Consider the following 14300-nt stretch of genomic DNA (forward strand, 5'->3'; position numbering starts at 1 on the left):
TACACCGTCAGCCTTTACCTCAACGAACGTTAAGCTTCATTCCTCATTTCTCTATCTCTTTATCTTTCCCTTTCTCTTACAGCAGGCACACCTGTGATGTTGTCGACAGAAACTCCACCGTAGCACCACTGTGACCAATTGAAAAGGAAATTCCACATTGGTTGGATTAAAGAATGAGAGTTTTAATGGATTGTGGGCATTTTTGTAAAAAACTATGCACTTTAATTTCTATTGTTGGGAGTGATTTCAAATGATTGAATTGTTGGTGACAGTTGTGGATTTGCACAGTTTGGCCATTGATGAGTATATTGGGTGTGGTTTTGGGGTCATTTGATGTTATGAAGGGTTATAATTTTTACATGCAAGATCACAATGAGTTTTGTGTAGTTATATTAACATGAGCATTTATGGAAAGGTGGGGATTTGGTCTTGAATGGAATTGCGTGAACAAAACAGGTTGGGTATCCTTTGAATGGAACTGGCTGATGTGTATGCATTTAACAATCTTCAACCAAGATGGAAGAGTATCCTCTTTGAGTCCGTTATGGAAACAGAGGTGGAGTGTGCCATCCGGTTATTTTCTTTCCAAAAGGAAATAACTGCTTTTCTCCATCGTGGACGGTGATGGTGAGAGACGGAGTCAATAGGCTGGAGGTGCTATGGGAGAACCTTCGGTTGTCAAAGGAGGAAAGTCAACACTGAAATTGAACAGGATGGAAGGCTCGATGAAGGATAAAGGAGGTTGAAGTCTGCTTGGGAAGATTTGCTTGGACAGAGTGATTGGGAAGGAGATCCTCTCCTCTACGATGGCCAAAATCTGGAGAATCAGCAGAGTGACAGTTTTTTAGGAGATAGGTAACAATATCTTTGTTATTACTTTCTCTACTCACGCAGATCTAGCAAGGGTGTGGGATGGTCATCCGTGACTGTTTGATAATGACCTTTTGGTACTTTGAGTGTTTGATAGGTGTGCTCAATCTAGTGCCATGAAGTTTGAGGAAGAAATTTTTTGTGTACAGTTACATAATTTGTTGATGGGGTGTATGGATGAAGAGAGAGGAATGCAAATTGGTGGCTCAGTGGGGAAAGTAATGGAAGTTGATGTATCGGCGGATGGGGTTGGTTGGGGGAGGTTTCTGAGGGTGAGAGTGGTGATTTCTTTGCAAAAACCAATTGCCAGGGGTCGCTTGATCTCTATCAATGGTACAAGTGTGTGGGTGAGTTTTAAATATGAGAAGTTACCTAGAATGTGCTTCTCGTGTGGATGGATCGTGCATGGGGTGGATGGTTGTGTGAGAAAAGAAAACTTAGAGGGGGAAGTTCCCCAATTTGGGGCTTGGCTTCGTGCAGATTGGATCCTTAGAAGTGGGGGATGGAATCATAAATCTAAATGGGAGCCTAGTGCTATAAAGCGCCATGATCCTGAGATTCATTCAGAAGGGAATGGGAAAATGTGGGATGAAAAGGGGGAAAGTATGTCTGGAGGTTGTAAAGGCAGGATCATGTTCTAGAAGAAAGGGGACTAGATGAGATATTGGGGAAGTGGAAGGAGTCTAAGTTGGTGAAGAGGGATGGAGAGGTTCCAATTGAAAATGAACTAGCAACTATAACCAATGATTTTGGTGAGTGTTTGGGCATTTCCGTTGTATTGGTTGGGAGGAATGAGTCAGGGCCAGAAAGGGTTGTTGAAATGGCTAGAGATGAGGGGGAGGATCACATTGCCAACATGAAGGGTCGATGGAAGTGCAGAGCAAGGGCAAAGGTTGTGTCCCAGACACATGTTGAAACCTGCCCTCTGAAGAGAATAATGGTGAGGGAGGGGGGAAAGGAGTATGAAGGTAATGCAAGAACAAAAGAAATTAAAAAAGAAGGGGAGGGGTTGGTGATGCCTTCTATAATTTGTACTGAAAATTATTTGGTGGAGGTTGTTCAACAGCCTTGCTAAAGGCCTTGAAAATACTTAATTGGAATTTTCAAGGGCTTGGCAACCCTCGCACAGTCCAGTGCCTTTGCCAATTGGTAAAGGAGAAGAGGCAAGAGGTGGTGTTTATTATGGAGTCAAGATTAAAGCAGTGTAGAGTCTCTAAAATTCAGAGGAGGCCGGGTTTTTAGGGTTGTGTTGTAGTAGAGCCATTGGTTTGAGTGGTGATCTAATTTTACTATGGAAAAGGGAGGAATTGGTTGAGTTAATCAACCACTCTCAGAGACATATAAGTGTTTGGGTGGATGAAGGGAGGGAAGGGAGAGATGGGTTTTGACAGGTTTTTATGAGAATCCTACTGCTCAAAAAAGAAAAGAGGGATGAGACTTGTTGAACTATCTTGAACCAAGGAAGGGGGTTGGTTGGTGTGTGGTGAGTGATTTCAATGAGATAGTGTGCCAAGAAGAGAAAAAAGGAGGGAGGCTGAGAAGTGAAAAGCAAATGGATCTGTTTCAACAGTCCTTAGAGAGAGGTAATCTTTCTGATCTGGGTTGAAGGGGTGATAGGTTTACTTGATGGAATGGGCATGTGGATGAGACTTTTGTAATGGAGAGGTTGAGTCGAGGGGTAGCTAATCAATACTGGTTGGTTTTATGTTCTGGCTTCTATTTTTTCTGACCATAGTCCTCTTTTGATCAGTTCATATAGTGAGGATAAGGGGGTATGTGCTGGGAGGGGTTACAATTTTAAATATGATTTGTGTTGGGATTTGGAGGAAGGGTGTCACAAGGTTATTGAGCAAGAACGAGGAAAAGCTGGGGGCTCTAAAAGCTGTTTGCAATGGGTGATTCACCAGTTAACAAGCTGTAAAGGGGTTTTGAATAGTTGGAGCAGAAAATTGGCAAAGAAAAGGGGGAAGGTAATTGAAAAAAAAAAAAAAAACTAAACAATTTAGATTGTTGCAAGAAGTGGGGGGGTGGGGGGGGGGGGTAGGAGCAGTTGGAGGAAATCCAAATGAGAAAGAGTGAAGTGGAAAAATTGCTAGAACCAGAAAATCTAGTATGGAAACAGATGGCAAAACAGCACTGGCTGCAACAGGGTGATAGGAATACGAAGCTCTTCCATGCCTATCCAAATCAGAGGAAAAAGAGGAATCTCATCAGCAAAATAAAGGATGTGCAAAGGGTGGAGGTGATAGATTCAATTGCTATTGCAAAAATTTTGAGAAATTATTATGTAGATATTTACTCTTCATCTTGCCCTTAGAATGAGAAAATAGATGAATGTTTGAGCTGTGTGGAGAATAATGTTTCTGAGGAGATGAAACTGAGAATGGATAAGGTTTTTACTGAAGAGGACCCTTTTAAATCACCAAGGCCTGATGACTTTGGTGCTAGTTTTTACAAAAACTATTGGGCTGTAGTAGGGGAAAAAGTTAAGAAAGCTATACTTGAAATGCTGAATGGAGGTAAATTGGACAGGCAGCTTAACCATACTTTCTTGGCCCTAATTCCTAAGATCAAAGTCCCTTTGTTAGTAAAGGATTATAGACCTATAAGCCTTTGTAACGTCCTTTACAAATTGATCTCAAATGTGATTGCAAATAGAATTAAATGAGTGCTACAATGTATTGTTTCTGCCAACCAAAGTGCATTTATTTCTGGGCAACTCATATCAAACAATGTTATGATTGCTTATGAGCTATTGCACTCCATGAAGTCTAAACAGAAAGGGAAGGTGGGGAGTATGGCCAAAGCCTATAACAAGGTGGAATGGACTTTCTTGGAGGCCATATTGAGGAGGATGGGTTTTGGGATAAAGATTATAAGGCTGATCATGGATTGTGTGGGCTCAGTGTCTTACTCAGTTTTACTCGATGGGAGGCCAAGTAATATCATAAGACCTTCAAGAGGGCTGAGGCAAGGGGGCCATTTGTCCCCTTATTTGTTTATCATTTATGCTGAAGGGCTAAGTCAACTGCTGAGAAAGGCTGAAATGAAGGGTGATATAAGGGGTATGGCAATGGCTAGAGGAGGAACAAGAATCAATTTTCTTATGTTTGCTGATGACAGCATTATCTTTAATAGAGTAAAGATTGAGGAATGGAGAAGTGCTTACCATGTTGATTTACAATGGAAGAATGAGACAAGAGGGAGTACATTTGAGGAGAGGTGGGGTGCAGATTAGTGGAAGAATGTGTGGTCCTTGGAGGTGCTTGAGGGTTATAAGCATTTTGCATGGAATGCTTTAAGCAATGCCCTTCCCACGAGGTTAAACTTGTTCAAAAGAAATGTGACAGAGGATTCTTTATACCCTATTTGTAAAAGGGAAGAAGAGGATGTACAACATGCCTTATGGTGCTGCCCTGCAATTGCTGATGTGTGGGCTGAAATGAGGAGTCTTGTGAGGAAGTGGTTGAACCAAGTCCATGACTTTGCTAGTTTATGGAGGGAGCTGATTTCTTGGTTCCCTACGAGGACTTAGAAAGAGTTGTGGCTATTATGAGGGGTATTTGGGAGAGGAGGAATTCTTTTGTTTTTTATGACAAGTTTGCTAGCCCTGGTCATATGGTGAGAGTGGTTGTGGGAGGTTTAGAAGAGTACCAGGAGGCAAATGCTAAGATGGATGGAAGGCAATCGAGGTGTGAAGTAAGGAGGGAAAGAAGAAGATGGCAAAAACCTATGGGGTATACATGCAAGTTGTGACGCCCCCAATTCCCACGTACGGACACGTGGAAATCGAAACGTCAGGATGATGACAACATGGGTCGCCATCCTATCGCCAAGTGCCAAGTGTGTGTGCATGCAACAAGTGTGTAATAAAAACATGCAGCGGATAATAAAAATCTTATAACTAAGTACTAGAATTTTTGTTTAATATAAACCCGATTAAAACATACATAATAAAATATTACAATCTTCACATATAGTTTGAAACCACAATACAAGCCATAAAAACCGATAAAGATAATTGTTAAACATCAAAAACTTCAAGTCAAAATTCTAGCAGAGTCGCCTCCTCGAGCTCAGTCTCCTCCTCTTCCTCCACATCTGCATCAAAGTTTACGGTACCAAAATGGTGCCGCAGGTAAGTAAAGATTCAAACGCCACAAGATAAAAACATATTAAACTCAATAATATGCATGAAAGAATGTCAAATGCACAAATCCTATAAATCCACATTTTTCTACACACGCCAAAAATTTCATTTTAGTCCAAAACATATCCTTTAAACAAAACCTCGCCATTATTCCAGATAATAGCCCAAATCAAGTAAACCACCATTTTCTCAGAAAATGGATCACAACAACCTCAAGCAAAACCTTGCCATTTTCCCAGAAAATGGCTCGTATCCAATATCCAAAACTCGTTCCAATTATCGCATGCACCATGATCTCCCTTAGGGATCATCCGCACACTCTGGCTCCTGTGCTACACCGCAGGTAACGACTACTCATGTGACACCTAAACGAGCGATGCCCAATCTCACGCCCCGCGCGTACCTGGACCAGGTCATCCTCTAGTCCCTGCCAGCTTAGGAACCACGGAGTCGACACGACAGCGTTATCGTATCATGCGATCCAGTCATCGCTCAGCGACAACTCAGGGGATGTCACTCAGTATTATCCACTCTTGAGTAACCAGAATTATCCACTCCTGAGTGACCAGAGGAGCTCCACTGAGATAATACCTCATCTCGGCTTGGGGTCGTGATATTCACGCACCCGTAAATACATTTACATAAATAAAACCAGTTTTTCTCAATTTAATAAATGCACATGAATGCATCATGCAATGCACACCTCAAGAACAATCCATCCAATAAATAAAAAAATCAACAATAACAAACAACTCCGTTCTCAATCCATCCGACCCCCGACTCCTCGGACTCAGTCCGAAATTAACCAACTAGTCAAAGAATTTATTGTAAGAGCAATAATATATTTAAATCTAAAATAGAGTTTGAAAAATACTTACAGCGCTATATGATAATTTTCGAAGGATCAAGGAGCTGTAAACGGCGGAGAAAAAGCAATGTAACAGTGTAAAATACACTGTGGCCATGGGTTGTAAAATACCCACTTTCGAACGGGGACAAACCAAGACTTGAAATTGATAGGGAATGACGTAAAGATGTTTATGAAGCTAATGGAAGTGAGAGTTGGTCGTGAGTGGTGGTGGAAGTGGAAAAAGGGAAAAACGGAGTTGAGCTCGTGGGAGCTGCTCTCGCAACGGATCGGGGCCGAAAATGGGTGGTTTAGGACGGCAAGAGGTATGTGATGAAGTGGTGAAGAGATGGTGGCCGGAGGTGGAATGACGGCGGCGGAAATGCACAAAAACCGTGTGGCTTGGAGGGGCTCTCAGCGGCAAATGGCGGCTCGGATGGAGGTGAAATTTGGTGGGTGGTTCACCAGCTGGAAGGGAAGAGAACTGGATGGGTGGTGTAGGCCACGGTGGCTGGACGGCGGTGGTCTGGGCTGAAGAAGCAAACGGAGAGAGAGAGAGAGAGAGAGAGAGAGAGAGAGAGAGAGAGAGAGAGAGAGAGAGAGAGAGAGAGAGAGAACATGCAACGTGCAGACGGGGAAGAAGAGAGAAAAAGAAGAAAAAAGAAAAGAATGAAAGGAAAAAGAAAAGGAAAAAAGAAAAAGAAAAAGAGAAAAGAAAAAGAAATGATGGAAAAAAGAAATGAGGTTCAATTCTCACTTCCGGAGTCCAAAAACTAATCCGATGAAAACAATTTTAAAAGCTATAAAACGATTAAAATAATTTAAAGACCGCATCAAGTTAAAATATAATAAATAACTAATAAAAATAACAACATAATTTTAAATCCAAAAACAAACTAAAATAAATTAGATAGCAATTTAACCTCAAAATGATAATTAATATTAAGAAAACTCTACAAAACAAATATCACAACTAAATAAATCTAATTAAAATACAATAATTTAAAATAAAAGAACTAATATTTTAATTAAATTAAAATATTCCTTCAGTGAAAATACACGTAAAAACGAGATATCACACAAGCTAAACTTTGATGCTGCCGTCGACTTGAACAACAAAATGATTGGTATAGGAATTATAGTTAGGGACTGTAATGGAGATGCTTTGGCTACTATTTGTTCTAGGAAAGACCATGTGGTTTCTCTTTTTATTGCTGAGCGCCTTGCCTTGAAAAGGTCTATAGAGCTCTGTTTAGAGATGTGTTTCTAGACTGTCATGTTGGAAGGGGATGCAAAAGGAGTAATAGAGGCAGTGCTCTTTGAGGAGTTTTGGATGAATCTGAACATGGCCAGCTAATTGAGGATACAAAGAGGCTCTTAGCACAAGGATTACATTGGTCCTTGAGTTTTATACACGGAAGGAAATATAATTGCACATAATCTTGCAAAAATGTCTTTACATATAGTAGACGAACTCTACTAGATAGAGGAAGCACCACAGGAATTTTTACATTTTATTGTAGACGATAAAAGTTATACTGATTCGAATTTATAATGAGATGATTCTTGATTTTTTTTTTTTTTTTTTTTTTTTTTAAATCTTCAACCAGGTTTTCCCCCAAGCTGAACAAAAAGGTACCGTGTCTGGCTAATGCCGGAGTGCAAAAGTATTACATGTGTGACTACATTCAAGATCTTTATTGAGGTAGTTGTATCTAGATTTTGAGATTGTAAAGTAATCGAAGAAAAACCTTTGCTATAAAAATAGTAACAATTCCTGGACGTCTCTTTATTGTTTTCATGCGTTGGTAAGTCCTTGCATTAAAAGTTAGGCTACTAAGAGCATCCTCGTCCGGTTCTCCAAAGCACTAAAATCTTCATAATTTGGGATTTATTTTGGGGTTTTGATCAAAATACCCCCCACATCCGGATCTCTATTTTAGGAAAAAGGTTTAGGAAATAAACAGTAAGTCCCCATATTTGGGGACTCACTATTCAGTCCCTAAATCATTTTTATCAATATTTTATTCTAATATATAAAATAAATAATTTTTCAATCATCTACACTTTCTCTTATATTCATATTTATTATAGTTTTAAATAATAATTTTAAAAATAATTTAATTAATTAAGAAAATATAAAAAAATTAATTTTAAAAATATTATCATATTCACAAAAAAATAATTTAAATTTTTGTTTAAAATATTCACTAGAGTAATAGTTCAAAAAATAAGAAAAAATATTGAGTAGTTAAATTTGTAAATAGAAGTGAAAGAAAAAAGTAATAAAAAAGAATAGAAAAATATTATTTAATAGAATAGAGATAGGGATGGGGAATGGGATGTAGGAGGTTTTTGAAAGATGAATAAAATTTAGGGAAAAATTTGAAGAAATGTGATTTTTAATTAAATTTTAGGAATGGGGATGAGGAATGGGATGAGGATGCTCTAATAGTGAGTTAAATTGGGACAGGTTATGGAACAACCCAAAATAGGAAAACCAAAGACAGACGAAGCCCAAAGTTGATAGTTGATGTAGGTGGGTGCGAGCTTTCAAATTATGGACCGTGTGATGGAACTGAATGAAGCTATTGGGCTGAAATGAGGAGTGGCGTCATCCATCCCCATGTACGCGGAACCAAGTTAGTAGTCTTAAACCAAAGTTTTCTGATAGATTCTGAAATCAATTAAGTTTACTCCTAAAGACGAAATCTAGTCAAAAAAATTTAGGAGTGTCCTTAATTATTACTTGCTTTGCCTTCTTGTCGTGGCACTACTATCAAGCCAATTGTCGGGTTGAGCTTCACTCGAACTCTCAAGTTGAGTTTTGCTCGAGCCAACTGTTGGGTTGAGTTTCACTTGAACTCTCGTGTTGAGCTTCTCTCCAGCCAACTATCGGGTGCAACTCGAGCAAACTATCTACCTGAGCTTCATTTATACCGAGTGAAAGTTGAATGAACTCTAAACTTGATGTCTTCTCAACTCCCAAGTAGGCTCCACATAACCTAAAACTCTTGTCTCATGGTTTCTCTGAGACCAAATTAGGCCCTTACAACTCATAAATTACCATAATATGTTTAGTGAACAATGATTGAAACAACAATGTGCCCTTAATACGAAGGAGCTTTCTCTGTTTATGCGTGTAAATAGATCTTTCCCGATTCTCCAACTATTACATCAATAAAAACAAGCTAGCTAATTGGAATGAGAATGAGTTATTTGATATTCTGTGCTACAGAAAGTAGTAAGAAAACCACCTATCAATCAAGGCGAGACATTCCTTAGGCTTGTACTCTGGTGCAGTGTGACCCCCACCCTGCAACACAAACCAAAATGGCACTACATTTATATATAACAATTTTGCTTGACTACGATATATATGGGGAATTATTTTGCCGGAGTGCGGAGAATGCTTACCTTTATAGTTGTGAATGTCAAGCTGTACTTTTCCTCTTTAAAGATCGTGACGTATCTGAAGAAAACAAAATGAAATTCACAATGCATGAAAAGGTAGCAAATTTAGAAAATGGAAATCGAACGGTCTAGAAACGAGCATGGTCACAAATTAAATAAGGTGGTCATGGAAGTCCACCCTGCGATTTGACCGTTAACAAACCAAGGTCTCCAGTAATCCTTTATAGACAAGTTCAGCGTTTCTATCCATTCTTCAGTGCCCACATATGGAATCACCATGTCGTGATCACCGCTACATGAAAAGAAGTTCTTCAAGTTAGAAAAGGTTAGAAAATTTTGAAACTGAGTATTTGCCATATATATTTTGATAATCATTCCACATCACTCATCAATAGGCTTATGCTGTCACACAAAGCCAAAGGTAGAGGAGGAAGGGAAAAAGCTTAATTGGCTGGGAAATTCCAAGAATTTATTGCATGCAGCTCCTTATTCGATCAATAAGTACGATCGAGTATCGAAATTCTAATAGAAGAGGCATACATGTAGTAGTAGTACTACCTGTAAACCAGAGCTCGAAGATCTTTCTTGGTGAGGTTTCGGTGGTAATCAATACTCGTTATGACATTCTCTGTATATTCTAAACTCTGATTGCATCTCTCCCAATTTGTTTTGGTTCCCTGAACACCAACTTAAAAAAGTATTTAATTACTGAAATTGACGTAATCATGAATTCAAATTCTATTTCAATTTGAAATACCATACGTACCTCTCGGATGTGGAGAGCCTGTTGCACTGTTTTATCATTCGCCCAAATATAAGAGTACCGATAGTTATAGTTCTGGAAATAATATGTAAATAGCTTGTATGATTATCAAATAGTCATAATATAGTTGAATTTGGTGTTGGGAGAGAGAGAGAGAGATGTACCCGACACCATGGTCCTGGAACTTCAGGTGTTGAGGGGTGTATGTCTATGAAATTGTCACCGAGAACGCTCAATTCCCGAAATTTATTTGGCTTTGGGGACTCTGTTGCGCAATTTGGTTCCAATACTTGGGCAAGACATATTTGGGTGAGGCACTACATATTCCATTGATCGGTAGATTACTATGCATTAATAATGCCCAATTAATGCATCAAACTAGACACACATGCAACATGAATGACTTGTGTAATCCAGAATTGTTAATCTTAATCCAACTCACCTCTTCGACTACTTGAAGATCTTCTATGCACTTTGCATTGCTTGGATCCGGATATATATATTCTCCTTTGCAGTTTCTTTCTGTTGACTATAAGCACAGAAATATAGATCGAAGACATTACACGTCGAGGAGTACATGATATGAACCTTTACCCGTACGTGCGTTACTTTTTTACTCTACATGAAGTTTGATTAATATTAAATATAATTAATTGGCTCGTAAATTAAGAGTATGATTTATTATTAACTTAGATCCAACTAAATATGAGGGGGGAAACGTATGTCAACCAGAACATAATTAATAATTACGGAGCATTTCACCTCGTAAAGTTTGTCCGATATGAGTGCCATCCGGTGAGCGAATTTTAGTCTTGCATCAACGTCAAAAATTCTATGTGTAAGTGGGTTGCCTAGCATAAAACCCTGTGTCCATTTTTCAAAACTATTAATATAACAATTATGAAAAAGAAAAAATAAAAGACGTGAAGGAGATCATATGAAAACAAAATTGAAAACCTTGCTAAAAAAAAAAATCAAGGCCTTATAAATGTAAGGTCAAAGTATTGAATTCAATATCAACTAGAAGTACGTACTTTGAGATTTAATGGTGGCAAATGTCCAACTTCATTACCTAGATCATGATCATAAGACGAGAAAATCACGCCACAACAATTAGCATAAAAAAGAATTAGATACATAATAATCATATGTTCTCTTATACTGAATAATATGTTTTTGTTATTATGCATATCATGGATCATATCAGATCATGATCATGATTTCTTTCTAATACAATAACAAGTTTCTATTATTTTTCAAGATAGAAAATAAAATGTGATAAGTTGATAATTGAATTTGCTAAAATCTTATAGCCCTGTTAATACATTTTCCAAAGAATCAATTAAATGGGGAAGATAATATATATACCGTTTGAAATTTCTTGAACAATGATCGGGATGGGTATGCCGGAATAAGAATCGCCGGCAATATAGAGGGAGTTTGAGAGAAACATAGAATGAGACAAAAGCCACTGCATGCACCGTGATGATATAATAGATCATACAAGTAATTAGTTTCAAGTAAGATAAATATGTGCGAGTATATATAAGAAGCTTATCTTAATTTTCTGTCAAATGCATCTTCGAATCAAACCCCTTTGATTTATTAACTGGAGTCCGCTCACCTTTCTTAGAAATTCATAAGTTTGTGCCGCCGATAATGTGTCACTGACATTATATGCCTCCCAAGTTGTTGCATATGAGAATCCAGTACCGACAGGTGCATCTACAAATATTATGTTGGCAACCTAAAAAATGGACCCAATTACTACTTCAATTATAAAATAAATGTTACGTACTTTACACAACAATATTAAATCTGATCAGCTTACGTTTGTCCACGAGTACGGGTTCAATTCCAATGTTGGTTTGTTCCCACTAGAATTTGCATAGTTGAAAGTAAAAGGACCTACCCACAATATCAAATTTAATATAGATCTGTTAATAGGACCGTTAATAAAAAACAATTGTCCAGTACTACGTCATGTCGGGTGTGTAAGTTCCACGGTCCATTTAAAAAAAAAAAAAAAAAGTAGGCTAAACACGCACCGAAGAAAGTTGAAACCTTCTTTTTATTCACGTGTACCCTATTTTTTATTTTTTTTTTAAAAGACTGCATCGAAACAGTACATGAAATTAAGTATATAGTATATTCTACTACATGTATTGAGTAATCATATATGTTGCTCAAGAAATGCAAAAGATATCAAATATTCACTTCTTTATATGTATACAAATATATCTACATCAAAAATTTTATGTATAGTTATTTTTACGTACTCTTTCTACACTCTACTAATATTATTAGTTGTATCACTTTTTTAAATATAAAATAATTGTTTTAACCAATCATATCATTAAAATGCGTAAAAAATACACACGATTATGTATATATATTTCTTTTATCAAAATATTCAAAATTGAATAAGAACTTGAAACTATTTTTTTGGATTAAAATTTGTAAAAACACTATAAAAATTGAGTTTTTATGATTAATTTATTATAATAAAAAAAATATTCGTTATAATAAATTGATAGACAAAATTTTTTTTTTTAAGTGAAAATTCTAAGCTAGTTTGCATGACCTGCGGACACTCATCACATGGTTGAATGGAAGCTTGCCAGCTAGGTTTGTCCGTTAGCGTCACAACTAAGTAACACGTTACTACCATACTGTCAACGACTCAACGAAGCTGAAAAAATTCTTAATACTGAGATTGTACGATATATATCTGCTAGCTTGAATATGTACTTAAAAATATATATATATATTTATTATCCTCACACGGCATATTAAATATAATTTATTTATTTATATTTTTTTTCTTGTCAAATATATAATATATAGATGATCAGTAAAATAAATCAATTAGTTTAAAAATAATTAATCAAAATAATTAATTAAAAAAATAAAAATAAATATGATGTGTGTAATGTGTAGACTGATGAGTAGGATATCTCGCTTTCTCTCTCTTTGTACGTTGAATATGGAGTTTGATTGACTATATTGTATTCCTAAATATATAACTCAAAAAGGAGGTAGTACTTGTATACATACTGATTAATTATTAATATTCCAAGTTTCTGATCTACTACTTTAAAATAATATTAATTGTACTGTTAAATAATTAAAGAAAATGATAAGAAATATGGGAGAAATATATGAATATACCAATTTCAAATAAAAGGCCCGAGAGAGCGGAACAGCCAGGACCGCCGTTGAGCCAAAGAACAAGAGGGTCATCCTTAGGACTCCTTTCAGACTCGATGAAGTAGTAAAATAGCTGCACCTCGTCTAACTCTCCAACGCCAATATACCTTTAAAATTCGTTGCATATAAATAAATTAAAACCAGAAGAAGTAGTACTACAATATATTTAATTAATGTTTGAATTATATGATAAATATACACACATATGTGGACACTGACCCAGTTTCGAGTTTGAAGGGAAGCTCGCCAGTAAAACCAGGAAGAGTTTTGATGATGGACTGCGATGCAACCAAGTTGGATGTCAGAAGCAATAACACAACCACTACAGACGGCCACCACATTGTGAGGGTAATACTGTCGCTGCTGCTGCTAGAATTCATGAGAAGCTAGCTAGGACGTTAATTCATGACATGTAGGTGGTACCGATCAAGGTGCATGGCCTGCACATAAATATTGTTGGAAGAGATCGAAGGTTGCTGTCTTGACAGGTTGGTTTAACTGTCGGTTGGGATTCGAACTTGGGCAAGCCGGCGGGAGGAGAAGCAGCCCATGAGACGGTTGGACTAGGTCCAGTCATAATGTCATTTGCTAGCACAATACATATACTTATTCGGATCTTTCTTTTCTTTTTTCTTTTTTTTTTTTTAAAGAGAGGATGGTACCCCAATTTTATTGATAGCCCTCACTTATGACGGAGGAAAACCGTGGTTACATTTCAGATTCCTTGGAATTACGAATAAAAGTAAAAAACAAATCACAGTCATCAAAAAACCCAAAACTATAAAGTCAACAAATTACAAAGGGTCCAAAAATAAGGAACAAAAACTCAATTAGAAAACCCATAAAACCAAACCAACCTGCAAAAACAAAACACATACAATTAAAGACACAAATTATAAGATATGAGAAAAGTAAACAAACCTGGGACAAAATCTATGAAATGCGCAAATAAGGAATACCAATTCTGTCCATTCTAAGAAGACCTCGTAACTGATTCGGCATGTGATCATTATCCGTATACCAATCCAACTCAACACCTCTAGAGC

General features: G+C 37.2%; 1 protein-coding gene across 2 annotated transcripts; it reads right to left on the minus strand.

The window, feature by feature from the left end:
* Positions 1-8868: 8868 nt before the first annotated feature.
* Positions 8869-13825, minus strand: LOC122310582 (serine carboxypeptidase-like 18). Of its 2 annotated transcripts, none has more exons than XM_043124584.1 (14): positions 13474-13825; positions 13216-13361; positions 11876-11952; positions 11669-11791; positions 11413-11515; positions 11079-11116; positions 10807-10908; positions 10487-10573; positions 10209-10361; positions 10048-10119; positions 9840-9958; positions 9460-9573; positions 9285-9339; positions 8869-9206 (listed from the first exon to the last, which is right to left on the minus strand). In XM_043124584.1, the coding sequence occupies exons 1-14, from the start codon at positions 13632-13634 to the stop codon at positions 9132-9134; spliced, it is 1425 nt and encodes a 474-aa protein (XP_042980518.1). In that variant the 5' UTR covers positions 13635-13825; the 3' UTR covers positions 8869-9131. The 2 variants fall into 2 exon arrangements, with proteins under 2 accessions (XP_042980518.1, XP_042980517.1); XM_043124583.1 differs by having other exon boundaries at positions 8869-9183; positions 13474-13824.
* Between the last annotated feature and the right edge of the window lie 475 nt (positions 13826-14300).

The sequence above is a fragment of the Carya illinoinensis genome, chromosome 5, assembly GCF_018687715.1.
Source record: "Carya illinoinensis cultivar Pawnee chromosome 5, C.illinoinensisPawnee_v1, whole genome shotgun sequence".
NCBI lineage: Eukaryota > Viridiplantae > Streptophyta > Magnoliopsida > Fagales > Juglandaceae > Carya > Carya illinoinensis.